This window comes from Oncorhynchus tshawytscha, linkage group LG26 (genome assembly GCF_018296145.1).
Source record: "Oncorhynchus tshawytscha isolate Ot180627B linkage group LG26, Otsh_v2.0, whole genome shotgun sequence".
NCBI lineage: Eukaryota > Metazoa > Chordata > Actinopteri > Salmoniformes > Salmonidae > Oncorhynchus > Oncorhynchus tshawytscha.
Window position 1 is genome coordinate 7,425,095 of NC_056454.1, and position 18,214 is coordinate 7,443,308.

Genomic DNA, 18,214 nt, shown 5'->3' on the forward strand with positions numbered 1-18,214 from the left:
TACGCAATAATTGCAATGGAGGACACCAAGCGGCCACCTGGTAGATGTAGTCTCTTCAGGTCAATCTTCCAATGATTTGCCTACAAATACGTCACAATGCTGTCGACACCTTGGGGAAACGACAGAAAGTCTAAGCTCATTCGTGACCCATACACAGCCATATAAGGAGACATTGGAACACAGCGCATTCAAAATCTGGGGCACTTCCTGTATGAAATTTCATCTTGGTTTCGCCTGTAGCATTAGTTCTGTGGCACTCACAGACAATATCTTTGCAGTTTTGGAAACGTCAGAGTGTTTTCTTTCCAAAGCTGTCAATTATATGCATAGTCGAGCATCTTTTCGTGACAAAATATCTTGTTTAAAACGGGAACGTTTTTTTATCCATAAATTAAAAGAGCGCCCCCTATATCCAAAAAGTTAAAGGGTAGTTAATTTTTTATAACAGGCCTTTAAAATACAATATTGGTGCACAATTTCTCCTTCAAAATATCAAAGATATACAAAAGCCACTCTATTCCTGGAACACACCGGTCTCTAGTGTTTTAACATAATTTGATGTGGACCTTTTCTTATTTTCACTCTCACCGGCCACTAACTTCTACTTACTGATTGGGGCAGGATTCAATAAGATTAAAATTAACCTGCTATTAACCGAGTTGTAGCTGTCAAATTTACAAGCTGCTCCCAGTGTTGTACCCATTGCAGACACTGCCATTGGATGCATGGCATGCAAGTAGCATTTGTAGAAATCCCATGCAGTCGTGTTTAAAGTTCAAACACTGGTATGTAATATGTAATTAATCTATACCTTGATAAACTGATAGAAACCCTTATTTTGATAGAAACCCTTTAGAAACCCTTAATTTAAGTGGCATTATTTCTACATAGCCTGCACTCATTCTGAACTCTCTGACATGAGTGGGATTTAAGGATGGGTGTGGTTTTGTGACAATGACCACAAAGGGCAGCCACTCACCGATTTGACAGATCCAACACAGGTACACCTCTGGCATAGCCTAAACAAATGCTGCCGTTTATCATGGGTTGACACTGAAATTATTGAAACAAGGTGGATCGATTGAATCCCGGCCTATGTTGGGTAAGGGTGGAAAACAAATGTTTGGATTGGGATTCTAACTGGCGACCTTGTTGCAACCCGGTTTTTACTCCCTCCACCACCCTCCAACCTAGCCTGTTTTAAATTTGACTCACCTGTAAGCTTTCATCCAACCAATCACATTGGTTCTGCCTTCGAGGTAATTCAGCACAACACGTTTGAAAAGTTTAATTCAATGTAAACTGTGGTGTTCTGAACTACCACTTTACATTTGTCATTTAGCAGATGCTTTTATCCAGACCGACACAGGAGCAATTAGTGTTAAGTGCCTTGCTCCAGGGCAGAGATGTTTTACCTAGTCGGCTCAGGGATTTGAACCAGTGACCTTTCAGTTACTGGCCAAAAGCTTTTATTCGCTAGGCTTCCAGCCGCACCCAGTTGAAGAATGTTGTGATTTTGGTGTTTAAGGACCAGACATGGGAAATGGGTTTAGAATATTTAATGGATGTGAAAATGAGGACTCAGGAGGGGAATGAGAATGGACCGGATGAAGCCAAGGGCTGCAGATGAAGGATCCGTGGTAGGGGTGGACTCTGTACAGTTTGGCTTGGAGTCTCAGGAAGACATCATTGTTAGGCCATGGTAGTTAGGCTGCTGTGGTGATGGCAGTCCCCAAAAAGAGAACTCCAAGTTAGTCAGACCTTGGAGAGGAAATGAGCCATTCTGGACTGCAAGTGCTGAATGGTTGGCTAAACAGTGGCGCAAAAAAGTATTTAGTCAGCCACCAATTGTGCTAGTTCTCCCACTTAAAAAGATGAGGGCCTGTAATTTTCATCATAGGTACACTTCAACTATGACAGACAAAATGAGAAAAATCCAGAAAATCACATTGTAGGATTTTTTATGAATTTATTTGCAAATTATGGTGGAAAATAAGTATTTGGTCACCTACAAACAAGCAAGATTTCTGGCTCTCACAGACCTGTAACTTCTTCTTTAAGAGGCTCCTCTGTCCTCCACTCCTTACCTGTATTAATGGCACCCGTTTGAACTTGTTATCAGTATAAAAGACACCTGTCCACAACCTCAAACAGTCACACTCCAAACTCCACTATGGCCAAGACCAAAAGAGCTGTCAAAGGACACCAGAAACAAAATTGTAGACCTGCACCAGGCTGGGAAGACAACCTCACACCTGCTTTGCTGCCATTCCTGAGCAAGCTCTGGACTGGTGGTGCCCCGATCCGCAGCTGAATCAACTTTAGGAGATGATCCTGGCGCTTGCTGGACATTCTTGGGTGCCCTGAAGCCTTCTTCACAACAATTGAACCACTCTCCTTGAAGTTCTTGATGATCCAATAAATGGTTGATTTAGGTGCAATCTTACTGTCAGCAATATCCTTGCCTGTGAAGCCCTTTTTGTGCAAAGCAATGATGACGGCACGTGTTTCCTCGCAGGTAACCATGGTTGACAGAGGAAGAACAGGGCTAAAATGTGGCAGGGCTAAACTGCAGTGGAATTTTTTTTTTTTTGGGGGGGTCAGTTAATTTGCATGGCAAAGAGAGACTTTGCAATAAATTGCAATTCATCTTATCACTCTTCATAACATTCTGGAGTATATGCAAATTGCCATCATACAAACTGAGGTAGCAGACTTTGTGAAAATTAATATTTGTGTCATTCTCAAAACTTTTGGCCACGACTGTACAGTGTCACCCACAACAGTTAAAACATTTATTGCGTTTATTTATTCAACTTTTATTTTAACAGGAACTCCTATTGAGACCCAGGTCTCTTTTACAAAATCCAATCAATAAATAGTAATACAATCAATCAAAAAAGTTTCACCAACATGTCTCTGCCCAGCTTTGCCTGAAAGGTCCAGATGCGAAGAAAGTCCATTAGAAACCAGGTTTCTCACATGTAGATGTTAATTGCCCTAATATTGCAGCCTTTCGTCTTTTGCACACACACACACCAATTCTCTCTTCATTAACCCCTTGTGCTGTGCTCTGTCTGGCCCTCTGCAGGACTGATACGATGACGGGATGCTGGCGGTCTTCTGGATGTCAGGCTTCTTTTTCACCCAGGGCTTCCTGATGGGTGGCCAGCAGAACTGCTCCAGCAAACACACTATTCCATCGACCTGCTGGGCTTCGACATTGAGGTGCTCCATGACAAAGAGTACCGCCAGCCCCCCAAAGATGGTGAGACAGACAGAGAGGGAGGGAGGGAAGAGTGGGTGAGAGAGGGCAGGAAGAAGTAAAGGGGTGAAGTTTAAAAAGAGATGAAGGATGAGATTTCTCATGATTAATCAGGAATTCTGCTTTTCACAAAAACAATGAGGAGACTCATTTTGACCCCATGGGGTGAGATCTTGCGTGGAGCCCCAGATCGAGGGAGATAATCAGTGGTCTTGTATGTCTTATAATTTCCTAATAATTGCTCCCACAGTTGATTTCTTCAAACCAAGCTGCTTACCTATTGCAGATTCAGTCTTCCCAGCCTGGTGCATGTCTACAATTTTGTTTCTGGTGTCCTTTGACAGCTCTTTGGTCTTGGCCATAGTGGAGTTTGGAGTGTGACTGTTTGAGGTTGTGGACAGGTGTCTTTTATACTGATAAGTTGAAACAGGTGCCATTAATACAGGTAACGAGTGGAGGACAGAGGAGCCTTTTAAAGAAGAAGTTTACAGGTCTTTAGAGCCAGAAATCTTGCTTGTTTGTAGGTGACCAAATACTTATTTTCCACCATAATTTGCAACTAAATTCATTAAAAAATCCTACAATGTGATTTTCTGGATTTTTTTCTCTCTCATTTTGTCTGTCATAGTTGAAGTGTACCTATGATGAAAATTACAGGCCTCTCATCTTTTTAAGTGGGAGAACTTGCACAATTGGTGGCTGACTAAATACTTTTTGCCCCACTGTATTAGTTGAGGTAGTACAGGCGTGAGATGCCCATGGAGTGACCCAAACTTAAACCCCAGGAGAGAAAGCAGCAGTGACAGCGGAAAGGAAGAAAACCTTTAGGAACCAGGCTCTCCCAATCCTCTTTAGACTGAAGGTAGGATTTGGTGCGTGTGGTAGTTTGTGTCAGTGAAATGAGGCAGGGTCTGGAAGACTATGCTTGAGTTAATGCAGGTTTTGAGAGATGAGCATTGAGGTGGGGTGTTAGAGCGGACTTACGTGAGGCAGGGCTATGGCCGGCAGTAGACCTGAACAGAGGCAGTTGTTGGTTCACGGATATAGAAGAGTGTCTCAGCTGGTAACACCAGGGGCCAAACCGCGGCAGGAGCAGTTGGCATGTAACTGGCTGAGCTGGATGGGATGTGGGACTTCATTGATGGTAGGGATGGGATGCGAAATGCTGCGGGGGCGGCTTTCACAGGACCGGAGGTGAAGAGAGAGGTAGTCACTGGCAGATAGAGGAGGTTAGTCACCACCATAGTGTCAAATGGTTGTAGAAGGCAAATGTAGTAACCAGGTCGTTGGAGCACAACGGCTGGAGGAAGGATGCTGGCTAGAGGGATCTTATGTGGAGAGAGGTCGTCACTGGCAGAGAGCAGGGGTGAGCCGCTGCAGAAACAGTGGCTCAGGTGGCGACAAAGCGAGTGGATACAAATTTAAGTGGAGTGTGTTTGGTGGAGGAAGAGCCAGGACAGCCGTCGAGAGGGAATGGTGAGCCAGAGGGCATGGCTGGCAATCGGCTCACTGAACTAAGAGGTAACAGCTGTGAGGACCAAGGGCAGAGCCACAGCTGGAGCAGCAGGCACATACAGTGCCTTCAAAGTATTCTCACCCATGGATTTTTTCAAAATGTTCTTGTGTTACAACCTGAACATAAAATGGATAAAACATTTTGTTTTGTTTCTGGACCACACAATACCTCATACTGTCAAAGTGAAAAGCATGCCCAAATTAAACTGACTTCTAAATCAAATCAAATGTATTTGTCACATACACATGGTTAGCAGATGTTAATGCGAGAGTAGCGAAATGCTTGTGCTTCGAGTTCCGACAATGCAGTGTGGCTGTTTAACAGTCTGATGGCCTTGAGATAGAAGTTGTTTCAGTCTCTCAGTCCCTGCTTTGATGCACCTGTACTGACCTCGCCTTCTGGATGATAGCGGGGTGAACAGGCAGTGGCTCGGGTGGTTGTCGTCCTTGATGATCTTCATGGCCCACCTGTGACAGTGGGTGGTGTAGGTGTCCTAGAGGGCAAGTAGTTTGCCCCCGGTGATGCGTTGTGCAGACCTCACTACCCTCTGGAGAGCCTTACAGTTGTGGGTGGAGCAGTTGCCGTACCAGGCGGTGATACAGCCCGACAGGATGCTCTCGATTGTGCATCTGTAGAAGTTTGTGAATGCTTTTGGTGACAAGCAGAATTTCTTCAGCCTCCTGAGGTTGAAGAAGCACTGCTGCGCCTTCACGACGCTGTCTGTGTAGGTGGACTAATTTAGTTCGTCCGTGATGTGTACGCCGAGGAACTTAAAACTTACTACCCTCTCCACTACTGTCCCGTCGATGTGGATAGGGGGGTGCTCCCTCTGCTGTTTCCTGAAGTCCACAATTATCTCCTTTGTTTTGTTGATGTTGAGTGTGAGGTTATTTTGCTGACACCACACTCCGAGGGCCCTCATCTCCTCCCTGTAGGCTGTCTCGTCGCTGTTGGTAATCAAGCCTACCACTGTAGTGTCATCCACAAACTTGATGATTGAGTTGGAGGCGTGCATGGCCACGCAGTCATGGATGTACAGGGAGTACAGGAGAGGGCTCAGAACGCACCCTTGTGGGGCCCAAGTTTTGAGGATGAGCGGGTTGCAGATGTTACCTACCCTCACCACTTGGGGGCGGCCCGTCAGGAAGTCCAGTACCCAGTTGCGGGGTCGAGACCCAGGGGGTCTAGACCCTAGTGGGTCTAGGGTGTCAGGTAGGGTGGAGGTGATATGGTCCTTGACTAGTCTCTCAAAGCACTTCATGATGACGGAAGTGAGGGCTACAGGACAGTAGTCATTTAGCTCAGTTATCTTAGCTTTCTTGGGAACAGGGACAATGGTGGCTCTCTTGAAGCATGTGGGAACAGCAGACTGGGATAAGAACAGCAGACTTGAATATATCCGTAAACACACCAGCCAGCTGGTCTGCGCATGCTCTGGGTTTCTTTTTGTAATCCGTGATTGACTAGACCCTGCCACATAACTCTTGTGTCTGAGCCGTTGAATTGCGACTCTACTTTGTCTCTATACTGAGCTTAGCTTGTTTGATTGCCTTACAGAGGGAATAGCTACACTGTTTGTATTCGGTCATGTTTCCGGTCACTTTGCCCTGGTTAAAAGCAGTGGGTCGCGCTTTCAGTTTCACGCGAATGCTGCCATCAATCCACGGTTTCTGGTTTGGGAATGTTTTAATCGTTGCTATGGGTACGACATCGTCAATGCACTTCTAATGAACTCGCTCACCGAATCAGCGTATTCGTCAATGTTGTTGTTGGACATGTCCCAATCCACGTGATCGAAGCAGTCTTGAAGCGTGGAATCAGATTGGTTGGACCAGCGTTGAACAGACCTGAGCGCGGGAGCTTCTTGTTTTAGTTTGTCTGTAGTCTGGGAGCAACAAAATGGAGTCGTGGTCAGCTTTTCCGAAAGGAGGGCGGGGGAGGGCCTTATATGCATCGCGGAAGTTAGGATAACAATGATCTAGGGTTTTACCAGCCCTGGTTGCGCAATCGATATGCTGATACAATTTAGGGAGTCTTGTTTTCAGATTAGCCTTGTTAAAATCTCCAGCTACAATGAATGCAGCCTCGGGATATGTGGTTACCAGTTTGCATAGAGTCAAATAACGTTTGTTCAGGGCCATCGATGTGTCTGCTGGGGGAATATATACGGCTGTGATTATAATCGAAGACAATTCCCTTGGTAGATAATGCGGTCGACATTTATTGTGAGGAATTCTAAGTCAGGTGAACAGAAGGACTTGAGTTCCTGTTATGTTATGATCACACCATGTCTCGTTAATCATAAGGCATACCCCCCCGCCCCTCTTCTTACCAGAAAGATGGTTGAGACTGGACATTGGAGAGTAGTATGCTAGGGAGTGGTGCGCGAAGAGCCCGTCTCCGGAGCCTGACCAGAAGACCACTCCGTTTGCCTCTTTTACAACGTCGTTGTTTTGGGTCGCCAGCTGGGATCCGATCCATTGTCCTAGGTGGAAGGCAGAACACAGGATCCGCTTCGGGAAAGTCATATTCCTGGTTGTAATGATGGTGAGTTGACGTTGCTCTTATATTTCAGTAGTTCCGACTGTATGTAATGAAACCTAAGATTACCTGGGGTACCAATGTAAGAAATAACACGTAAAAAAATAAAATAAAATAAAAATACTGCAGTTTCCTAGGAACGCGAAGCAGCCATCTGTCGGCGCCGGAAGTAATTTCACTACTCAGGCTCAGAAGATAGGACATGCATATAATTTGGATAGAAAACACTAAAGTTTCCAAAATTGTTAAAATAATGTCTGAGTATAACAGAACTGATTTGGCAGGCGAAAACCTGAGAAATCCATTCAGCAAGTAGGATTTTTTGTTGTTGTTGTAGTATTCTATTCAATGCCATTACAGTATCCATTGACTTATCCAGGACTATCCAGGACTCAAATTTCAGTTCCTATGCCTTCCACTAGATTGTCAACAGTCTTTAGAAATTGTTTCAGGCTTGTATTCTGAAAAATTAGGGAGTAAGAGCAGTCTGAATGAGTGGATCCTGCCGTGTCACAGAGCTTTTTCATGAGTGCGACCGAGAGAGTGCCATTCTTGTTTACCTTTTATATTGACGACGTTATCATCCGGTTGAAATATTATCGATTATTTAGGCTGAAAACAACCTGAGGATTAAATCTACACATCGTTTGACATGTTTATGAACTTTACGGATACAATTTTGATTTTGTCTGCCTGTTGTGACTGCGTTTGAGCCTGTGGATTACTGAAGAAAACCCGAACAAAACTGAGGTTTTCGGAAATAAAGACAGACTATCGCACAAAAATAACATTTATTGAATAAATGAATGTCTTCTGAGTGCAAACATATGAAGATCAACAAAGGTGAGTGATTAATTGTATCTCAATTTCTGACTTGTAACTCTTCTACTTGGCTGGTTACTGTTTGTAATGATTTGTCTGCTGGGCTGTGTTCTCAAATAATCGTAAGGTATGCTTTTTCCGTAAAGCATTATTGAAATCAGACTTGGTTGAATTCACAAGAAGTTAATCTTTAAACCTTTGTAAAATAGTTGTCTTTTCTGAATTTTTATAATGAGTATTTCTGTATTTGAATTTGGCGCTCTGCAATCTCACTGGATGTTGGCCAGGTGGGACGCTAGCGTCCCACATACCCTAGAGAGGTTAAAAAGTTCTTATGGCTTAGATCCTGCTAACGGGATCGGTATGACAACAGCCAGTGAAAGGGCAGGGCGCCAAATTCAAACAGAAATCAAATAATAAAAATTACTCAAACATACAAGTATTTTACACCATTTTAAAGATAGTTGTTGTTAATCCCATCAGTGTCAGATTTCAAAAAGGCTTTACGACGAAAGCACACCAAACGATTATGTTAGGTCAGTACCTAGTCACAGAAAAACACAGCCATTTTTTCAGCCAAAGAGAGGAGTCACAAAAAGCAGAAATAAAGATAAAATGAATCACTAACCTCTGATGTTCATCAGATGACACTCATAGTACTTCATGTTACACAATACTTGTGTGTTTTGTTCGATAAAGTTCATATTTATATCCAAAAATCTGTTTACATTGGCGTGTGACGTTCAGTAATGTTTTGCTTCCAAAACATCCGGTGATTTTGCAGAGAGCCACATCAATTTACAGAAATACTCATAATAAACATTGATAAAAGATTCAAGTGTTATGCATGGAACTTTAGATTAACTCCTTAATGCAATCGCTGTGTCAGATTTCAAAAACTTTACGGAAAAAGTACACCATGCAATAATCTGAGTACGGCGCTCAGACACAAAAACAAGCCATACAGGTACCAGCCATGTTGTGGGGTCAACAGAAGTCAGAAATAGCATTATAAATATTCACTTACCTTTGATGATGTTCATCAGAATGCACTCCCAGGAATCCCAGTTCCACAATAAATGTTTGTTTTGTTTGATAAAGTCCATATTTTTGTCCAAATACCTCCTTTTTGTTCGCACCTTTAGTTCACAAAACCAAATTCACGATGCGCAGGCCAGACGAAAAGTCAAAAGGTCCAAGTAACAGTTCGTAGAAACATGCCAAACGATGTATAGAATCAATCTTTAGGATGTCTTCTGTCATAAATCTTTAATAATGTTTCAACCGGAGAATTCCTTTGTCTTTAGAAATGCAATGGAACGCAGCTACCTCTCACGGGAGTGCGCTGGGCACCTTATTCATCCAAGCTACTCAATACTGCCCCCAAGCCATAAGAAGTCACATAATAAGTGACATGGACTTACTGTGTGCATTAAGTGTTCAGCATGCTTTTTGAATGACTACCTCATCTCTGTACCCCACACAATTATCTGTATGTTCCCTCAGTGGAGCAGTACATTTCAACACAAATTCAACCATGAAGACCAGGGAGGTTTTCCAATGCCTCGCAAAAGGCACCTATTGGTAGATGGGCAAAGAATGTAAAAGCATGGTGAAGTTATTAATTACACTTTGGATGGTGTATCAATTCACCCAGTCACTACAAAGATACAGGCGTCCTCCCGAATCAGTTGTCAGAGAGGAAGGAAATCACTCAGGGATTTCACACCGAGGCCAATAGTGACTTTAAAACAGTTAGAGTTTAACGGCTGTGATAGGAACAAAAACGAGAATGGATCAACATCAGTAGCAGGAACTCCACAATATCAACCTAATAGGCAGAGTGAAAAGGAGGAAGCTTATACACAACAAATATTCCAAAACATGCATCCTGTTAAAACAAGAAACTAAAGTAATAATGCAAAAACTGTGGCAAAGCAATTCACTTTTTGTCTTGGAAACAAAGTGTTATGTCTGGGGTAAATCCAATACAGCACATTACTGAGTACCACTCTTCATATTTTCAAGTATAGTCGTGGCTATATCATGTTATGGGTAGTCTTGTAATCATTAAGGACTGTGGGGTTTTTCCAGGATAAAAAAAGAAAAGGAATGGAGCTAAGCACTGGCAAAATCCTAGAGGAAAACCTGGTTCAGTCTGCTTTCCACGAGACACTGTTAGATGAATTCACCTTTCACCAGGACAAAAACCTAAATCACAAGGCCAAATCTACACTGGAGTTGCTTACCAAGAAGACAGCGAATATACCGGAGTAGCCAAGTTAGTTTTGACTTAAATATACTTGAAAATCTATGACAAAACCTGAAAATGGTTGTCTAGCAATGATCAACAAACAATTTGAGAAGAATGGGCATATGTTGCACAATCAAGGTGTGGAAAGCTCTTAGAGACTTACCCAGAAAGATGTATAGCTGTAATCACTGCCAAATGTGCTTCTACAAAGTATTGACTCAGGGGTGTGAATGCTTATGTAAATGAAAACATTTCTGCATTTCATTTTCAACAAATCTTCAAAAATGTCCAAAAACATTTTTTTTCACTTTGTCTTTGTGTAGATGGGTGAGATTTTTTTTTTAAATTCAGGCTACAATACAAAATGTGGAATAAGTCAAGAGGTATGAATACTTTCTGAAGGCACTGTATATACTGAACATAAATATTAATGTAACATGCAACAATTTCAAAGATTACAGGAAATCAGTCAAATTAAATAAATTCATTGGTCACAGATACCTTAAACAAGGTAGATCAGAAAACCAGTCAGTATCTGCTGTGACCACCATTTGCCTCATACAGTGTTACACATCTCGCTTGCTGTTACGAATCCCTTTTGGCCCGACAGTCTAGGAGAGATGGTAACGAGACCCGTAACATAACTCATGCAAATTAGAATAGTGAAAAAGTGAGAACAAAATAACCACAGACAACTAAATTACCATCAAACACATGGTTTATTAGAAAACACACGGTAATGGGGGGGGGGAAGCAGGAAAAGGGCTGACCTGGACCCAAGGAAATAAATAATAAGTATTCAAAAACACCCCTAAGCTAGACTAGCCTATTTCAACAACAGCTAACTAACCAAAAATGCAGTGGGTGGTCCGCCCAGGTCTAACTAGTGTATTTAACAAAGTTTACCTACGGGTAGTGTATGCCCATGGGCGACTTGTCTTGTTTCCCCCTTTTCCCACCAGCAAACAAACACCATAACCAAAAACAATACTCACAGGTGAGGACAAAGTGATATGGAGGTGCTCAAACAAAAGATAACTCAATGCGTAAAGAGCGAGAGACATAGTAGGAGAGAGTGCACCAGTGTTACGGATACAAGTATCCTGTGTGTGTGTTTCTTTTCTCTCCTTCTCCCCTCACAGGTGAAAATCATCACTCCCCAATCAGTCACCAATCAATCATCAATCAGACGACACACCTCCTCCTGTTTCCTACCCAATCACAGTTCCTTTCCCTTGGTTTAAAAACCCTGTAGTTGTTTGCTCTAGAGCTCAATCTCTCTGTAAATGCCATGTCTGTAGATCGCTCTGTTTCACTCTCTATGTATTGAGCTATCTTTTGTTTGAGCACCTCCATATCACTTTGTCCTCACCAGTGAGTATTGTTTTTGGTTATGGTGTTTGTTTGCTGGTGGGGAAAGGTGGAACCAAGACAAGTCGCCCATGGGCATACACTACCCGTAGGTAAACTTTGTTAAATACCCTAGTTAGAACTGGGCGGACCACCCACTGTATTTTTGGTTAGTTAGCTGTTGTTGAAATAGGCTAGTCTAGCTTAGGGGTGTTTTTGAATACTTATGTATTTCCTTGGGTCCAGCTCAGCCCCTTTTCCTGCTCCCCCCATTACTGTGTGTTTTCCAATAAACCCTGAGTTTGACGGTAGATTTCATTTGTCGTGGTTATTTCGTTCTCACTTTTACTTTGTCACTATTAGAATTTTGTATGCGTTATGTTACGGGTCTCATTACCATCCCCCCCTAGACTGTCGGGCCAAAAGGGATTTGTAACAACCAGCGAGCTCTACAGACATATGGCATTTACAGTGAGATTGAGCTCTAGAGCAAACAACTGACAGGGTTTTTAAACCAAGGGAAAGGAACTGTGATTGGGTAGGAAACAGGAGGAGGTGTGTCTTCTGATTGATTGGTGGCTGATTATTGCCACCTGTGAGGGGAGAAGGAGAGAAAAGAAACACACACACACAGGATATTTGTATCCGTAACACTTGCAATGAGTCGATCAGGCTGTTGATGTGGAATGTTGTCACTCATCTTCAATGGCTGTGCGAAGTTTCTGGATACTGGTGGGAAATGGAACACACTCTCCTCATATAAATGTCAATCCAGGGCATCCCAAACGTGCAACGGGTGATATATCTGGTGAGTATGCAAGCCATGGAAGAACTGTGCCATTTTCAGCTTCCAGGAACTGTGTACAGATCCTTGCAACATGGGGCCGTGCATTATCATGCTGAAACATGAGGTGATGGCGGCGGATGAATGGCACGACAATTGGCCCCTTGATCTAGTCATGGTATCTCTGTGCATTCAAATTACCATTGATAAAATGCAATTGTGTTCTTTCTCCGTAGCTTATGCCTGCCCATACCAAAACCCCACTTCCACCATGGGGCACTCTGTTCACAACGTTGACATCAACAAACCGCTCGCCCACACAACGCCATACACGTGACATACTAAATTCTCTAAAACAATGGAGGTGGCTTATTGTAGAGAAATGAACATTCAATTTTCTGGCAAAAACTCTGGTGGACATTCCTGCAGCTAGCATGCCAATTGCATGCTCCCTCAACTTGAGACATCAGTTGCGTTGTGTGACAAAACTGCACATTTTAGAGTGGCTTTTTATTCTCACCAGCACAATGTGCAACTGTGTAATGATCATGCTGTTTCCTAATCAGTTTCTTGATATGCCACACCTGTCAGGTGAATGGAATATCTTGGCAAAGGAAAAACGCTCACACTCACTCACAGGGATGTAAACAAATTTGTGCACAAAATGAGAGAAATAAGCTTTTTGTGCATTTGGTATTTTAGGTATTGTATTAGGATTCCATTAGCTGTTGTGAAAGCAGCAGCTTCTCTTCCTGGGGTACACACAAAACATGACATAATACAGAACATTAATAAGCAAGAACAGAACAACATACAGTTAAAATCGGCATTAACAGCCAACATAATACACACAATATCTAGGTCAAATAGGGTAGAGACGTTGTGCCGTGACGTGTGACTTTATACATTTTTTGAAACCAGGTTTGCTGTTCATTTGAGCAATATGAGATGGAAGTTCCATGCAATAATGGCTCTCTTGAATTTGTTCTGGATTTGGGGACTGTGAAAAGACCCTTGGTGGCATGTCTGGTGGGGTCAGAGCTGTGTGTAAGTTGACTATGCAAACAATTTGGAATTTTCAACACATTGTTTTTTATAAAAAGTGTCTCAACTTAACCAAGAAAGACTGGCCTACATAGCATTTATATTAGCCCTCTGATTACAATGAAGAGCAAGACATGCTGCTCGGTCCTGGGCCAGCTGCAGTTGAACTAGGTCTCTTTACAACACTTGAGCACATGACTGGACATAAATCAAGATAAGGCACAAAAAAAAAGCCTGCATGACTTGCTTTTTGGAGTGTGGTGTTAAATAAGCAGAGCATCTCTTTATTATGTTTACATCTTTGAATCTATAGGTGTTGAACATGAGTTTACAATCTAAGGTCACACCAAGTAATTTAGTCTCAACTTGACCGACAGCCACAACATTCATTACCAGATCGGGCTGAGGTGTAGAGTTTAGGGAATGATTTGTGCCATATGCAATGGTCTTTGTTTTAGATGTTCAGGGCCAGTTTATGACTGGCCACCCATTCCAAAACTGACTGCAACTCCTTGTTAAGGGTTTCATAGCAGCCGTTTGATGGTCCTCTCTCCTGAACTAGTGTTGATTCACAACACCATCAACAGGAGCAAACCTACCTTGAAGAACGATGTACACTTGTTTGGGGTATCGTGCTGTTCAGTACAAACGATCACACAACATAGCAAAGCGTTTAATGAACTGAACACACCCTTGCCCTTAGAACAAGAAAGTTCAACTGAGCAACAATGACATTGTAAGTTCTCTTGAAGACTGTTGTACTAGTCTCAGGAAGATATATTATTCTAAAATCAAGAAATTTCATTTTTAGAAATTCCAGAATTCCTGGTTATTGCAAAAAGGTCACACAAAAGGGGTTCTTTGCAAACTTTATTTTCCTTTCCAGACAGAGGATGCACAGACAATCAGCGAGGATGATAAATGCAATGCCTACATTTAGATATCCAGGTTTGTAAACAATGTATCAAACCAAACAACCATGGACCTTCATATTATTTTCTATTTGCTGCTCCTAGTCCAGTAAAGAGATTCTGATATTCCTTGGGGCATGGTAATCTAAATGGTGGCTAGACACTTGTAACCATCTCCATTGCATGAAAAATGTATTGTTAAAAGAATATAGCGACATTGCAGGCACCTATTCAGCCCATATTTGTTTTCTCATGTTGAAAAACCGACTATGAAAAACAAATTAACATTAATGTTCTAAAACACGAAAGCTCTACCAATAGGCTCAGCAGGCCCCAAAGAATTCCTCATTGCTACAGTTGATTGGTTTATTTAAAAAATAAACAAAACATTTGACTAGTCTTTTTAATTTACATTTTTCTATACAAAAGCAGGGAAACAATTACATCCAAAACATTTTCCTGTTCCATTTCACTCATGCCTCATGCATGATTCGATCCAATCAAGTACATTAGTTTAATGTGATTGACGATGATTCACAGCCAATAAGACAAGACGATGGATGTCACACAGTGACAGGATAAATGGAGGTTGCACATTTCAATGTGATCCAGCAGGTGAAGCAGCCAGGCTGGCTAGCTTAGCACTCGAGCAGCAGACAGCCAATGGAATGTCGAGGCGACGGCAAGCACAGAATTATGGTAAAGAAAACCCAAATGGGCCACTTTTGGCACAGTCGGCATGGTGTCTTATCTCATACACCCTTTTAACCAAAAATATACAACTAATGATTGATAAAAAAATAAAAAAAATCAAAAAGGAACATCTGATAACCTTATAGTTATATACGGTTTGATTACAAGTCGAATATCAATTACACAAGTGCAAAGTGTGCTAATTTGAACATATTCAAATATATAGACAAAGCATATTTTTAGCAGTGATAAAAAGGCCATTGACATGCTTGTTCTTTTCCAGATTGTCAGAGAACAATTTCAAAATGACACAGGAAAATGTATTATTTGATACAAGTACTTTCTTAAACTGATTTGGGAGAAATGATACACAACACAGTATCCAAACATCTCAGAGTTAACAATACAAGTGACACTCTTTAGATTTACACGGTTCCTGTGCTTATATGATGCTGAAAACAGTCTTAACTTGGGTCTTTTGGTAAGGTAACTAGTGTAACCCCCATGTAATAAGCACAAAGTTAATATACTTAATTCGCTCTCAATCTAATTGACTTCTGACTTTGCCCGATTGCGATGGGGGTAATCAAGACTTACAGTAACCCATTTAAAAATAAGAAAATACCACAACACAATGCATGGGTCATGTATTTGGCTACAAAAACAAGCTAGTGCCCTCAATGGAGTAAACGCAAAGTAACACTGTTTCTTCGACACAGAAGAAAGTACTATCTTAAATTCACATAGGACTTAGGGCATGCAAAGTTTCATTTTGTAAAATGTCAAATGTTTGTTTACAGACTATCATCAGTCCTCCAAATGCAGTTGGGCAATATTTCTTGGTTCTTAATATATAACTTTTTTTCTCCCATATCATTTCAGAGATCGACTCAGCGCTATGAATCAGTACCGCAGATATTGAGATGAGCGCGATGCAAGACTGCTCTCCAATAGTATCTGAGCATGTGCTCGGGTGCACTTCACACCGCTATAACGTGGTAGCTACAGGACCAAAAACAGTGGAGAACTTGAGGCCCATGCTTTAACACTCTTAGTTGTTGTGGAAATTGAGTTAATATTCTGTTTACTTTGTGCGTCGCTGAGTCTACATTTAACATCGGTCTTGAACACGCATAATGAAATGAAACTGACTGGAGCCTACATCCGAGTGAGTACCTAAAGTCGTACCTGATTTTTTACCGTACCTTCAATACCCACAATGCTTCTCAAATTAGCCATAAAAACCAGACCAAAAAAATATATAAATATGGAGACCGCTGCAAATGAACACCGAGACATTATAATTAGACACTCAATCGCTCTTTTAAGGTTGGGGTAGTAGCGTTCACATTTTTGGCAAAATGCATAGCTAAGCTGTGGTTCAATTGTTTTGCAGAGCAACAGGGCGAAGACCTTCAATACAGACCTGTTGACTCATGCAATGCCTGGGGACAAATTTGGGCTTTAGCACCACTTTCCTTTAACACTTCCGAGTCTACGGACTAGCTAGCTCCTAGCTACTCTATTACAGTGTGTTCATTGGCAAAGCCACCACAATGGACTTGGCACAGCCACGGCTTTAGACAATAAATGTTGATACACAGCGGGACAGATTTCACAAGTTTACGATGGATGGGGGCAATGGGAAGGCACCACAGGTGCACAAGGCATGGATAATGGGACAAGCCACAGGGTTGATAACAGATAAAGGGAGTGGGAACGACATAAGACGACACAATGCACAGGGTTATGATGGATGAGCAGAGGGCTGCTGGGCCATGACAGCTTCCTCTCTGTAGGGGAGGGCCCTGCACTGGTGGGAAACAGTCTGGAGAAATCTCCAGGTTAGGAGGTTATCCATCTTACACAGTCGGTTGAGGAACTGTGTCCACTATCTGAGAGAGAAGCTCAAAGGTAGTGGAGCACACCTGCTGATACTGAGGCGAGCCGCCGATATGTGAACTTATCTTGTCGACAAATGTATTTAGACAAATTGGAATGTGACATTCCTTTTGATTTGCTATAATGGGTTTCAGAGGAATGGGGAGAGTAATCAAAGTATTACTTGCATAAGCTAGTCTCCGAAAGGAAGGTGGCCTTATCAATATCAACTAGAGGTGTTTGTTGGTGAGAGTGTAAACTTGAGGTGTACCTTCAATACAGCATCTAAGCTACATGGGAAGGAGCATAGGATAGAACCTAAGAGCTGAAAGGAATAACTCAATGGGACAGAGAAAGGCAACAGAATGGGGGGGATATGTATAAGCCACTGCTTTGAGCTACGGAATGGAGAGGCACAGGGAGCATGAATGAGAGCTCGATCACTATGCATGCAGGACATTGGACCACCACAGAACAAACAAAGCACTTTTTAAAGGCCAAAAAGCACAAGTACCGACACAACCTCACATTCGCCTTCCCTCGTACCAACCGGCCCCACCGCTAGAAGCCAAAGTCAAAAACTATCTGGTCCTCGAAGATGGCAATGAGCAGCATGATGGAGAAACCGGTGAGCAGGCCAAGGTTCTGCAGGACAAAGTGGCCCAGCTGACAGCGCTTGTGTTCCTCGCTGTCGCCATGGAGCATCTCTGGTAACTAGAGAGGGAGCAAGAGGTCAACAATGTAGTCAGACACAATACAGGAAAATTAAGAGTGGACTACACTGTATTAACGTTAGACACTAGAGGTGATAGAGGCTATTCAACTGTACTGGACTTCGACATTAGGTGAGGTGTTACCAAACCTTATGCCCGTGATGCCATTTTGATTTTAGACAATTGTGACCCCACCATGACAAAATAGTTACGTAATCAACAGCCAGCGTTTACTTTTCCATTTGGGGCTATGGCAGTCAATTACAATTTCAGTCAGACAGAATTTCAATCTGAAGGAAGTATGGTTTGAAGTGACAAATGCACCAGAGAGGTATTGAGAAGTTAAGGAAAACATCAGGGAAGATCATCAGGCAATAATTCTGTTTGTGGAAAATCCCACCCCAAGTCATTTTGTTCTGATTTGATGCCTAGTCTCGTTC

General features: G+C 42.3%; 1 protein-coding gene across 4 annotated transcripts in view; it reads right to left on the reverse strand.

Annotated features, from left to right (window-relative positions):
- Positions 1-14,433: 14,433 nt before the first annotated feature.
- The window catches only part of slc39a10 (solute carrier family 39 member 10), a 62,061-nt gene continuing 58,280 nt past the window's right edge, over positions 14,434-18,214 (reverse strand). For all 4 annotated transcript variants that reach the window (XM_024388725.2, XM_024388726.2, XM_024388727.2 and 1 more), the window contains one exon: positions 14,434-17,775. In XM_024388725.2, coding sequence (XP_024244493.1) covers positions 17,623-17,775 — 153 coding nt within the window. In that variant the 3' untranslated portion in view covers positions 14,434-17,622. The remainder of the gene's footprint in view (positions 17,776-18,214) is intronic.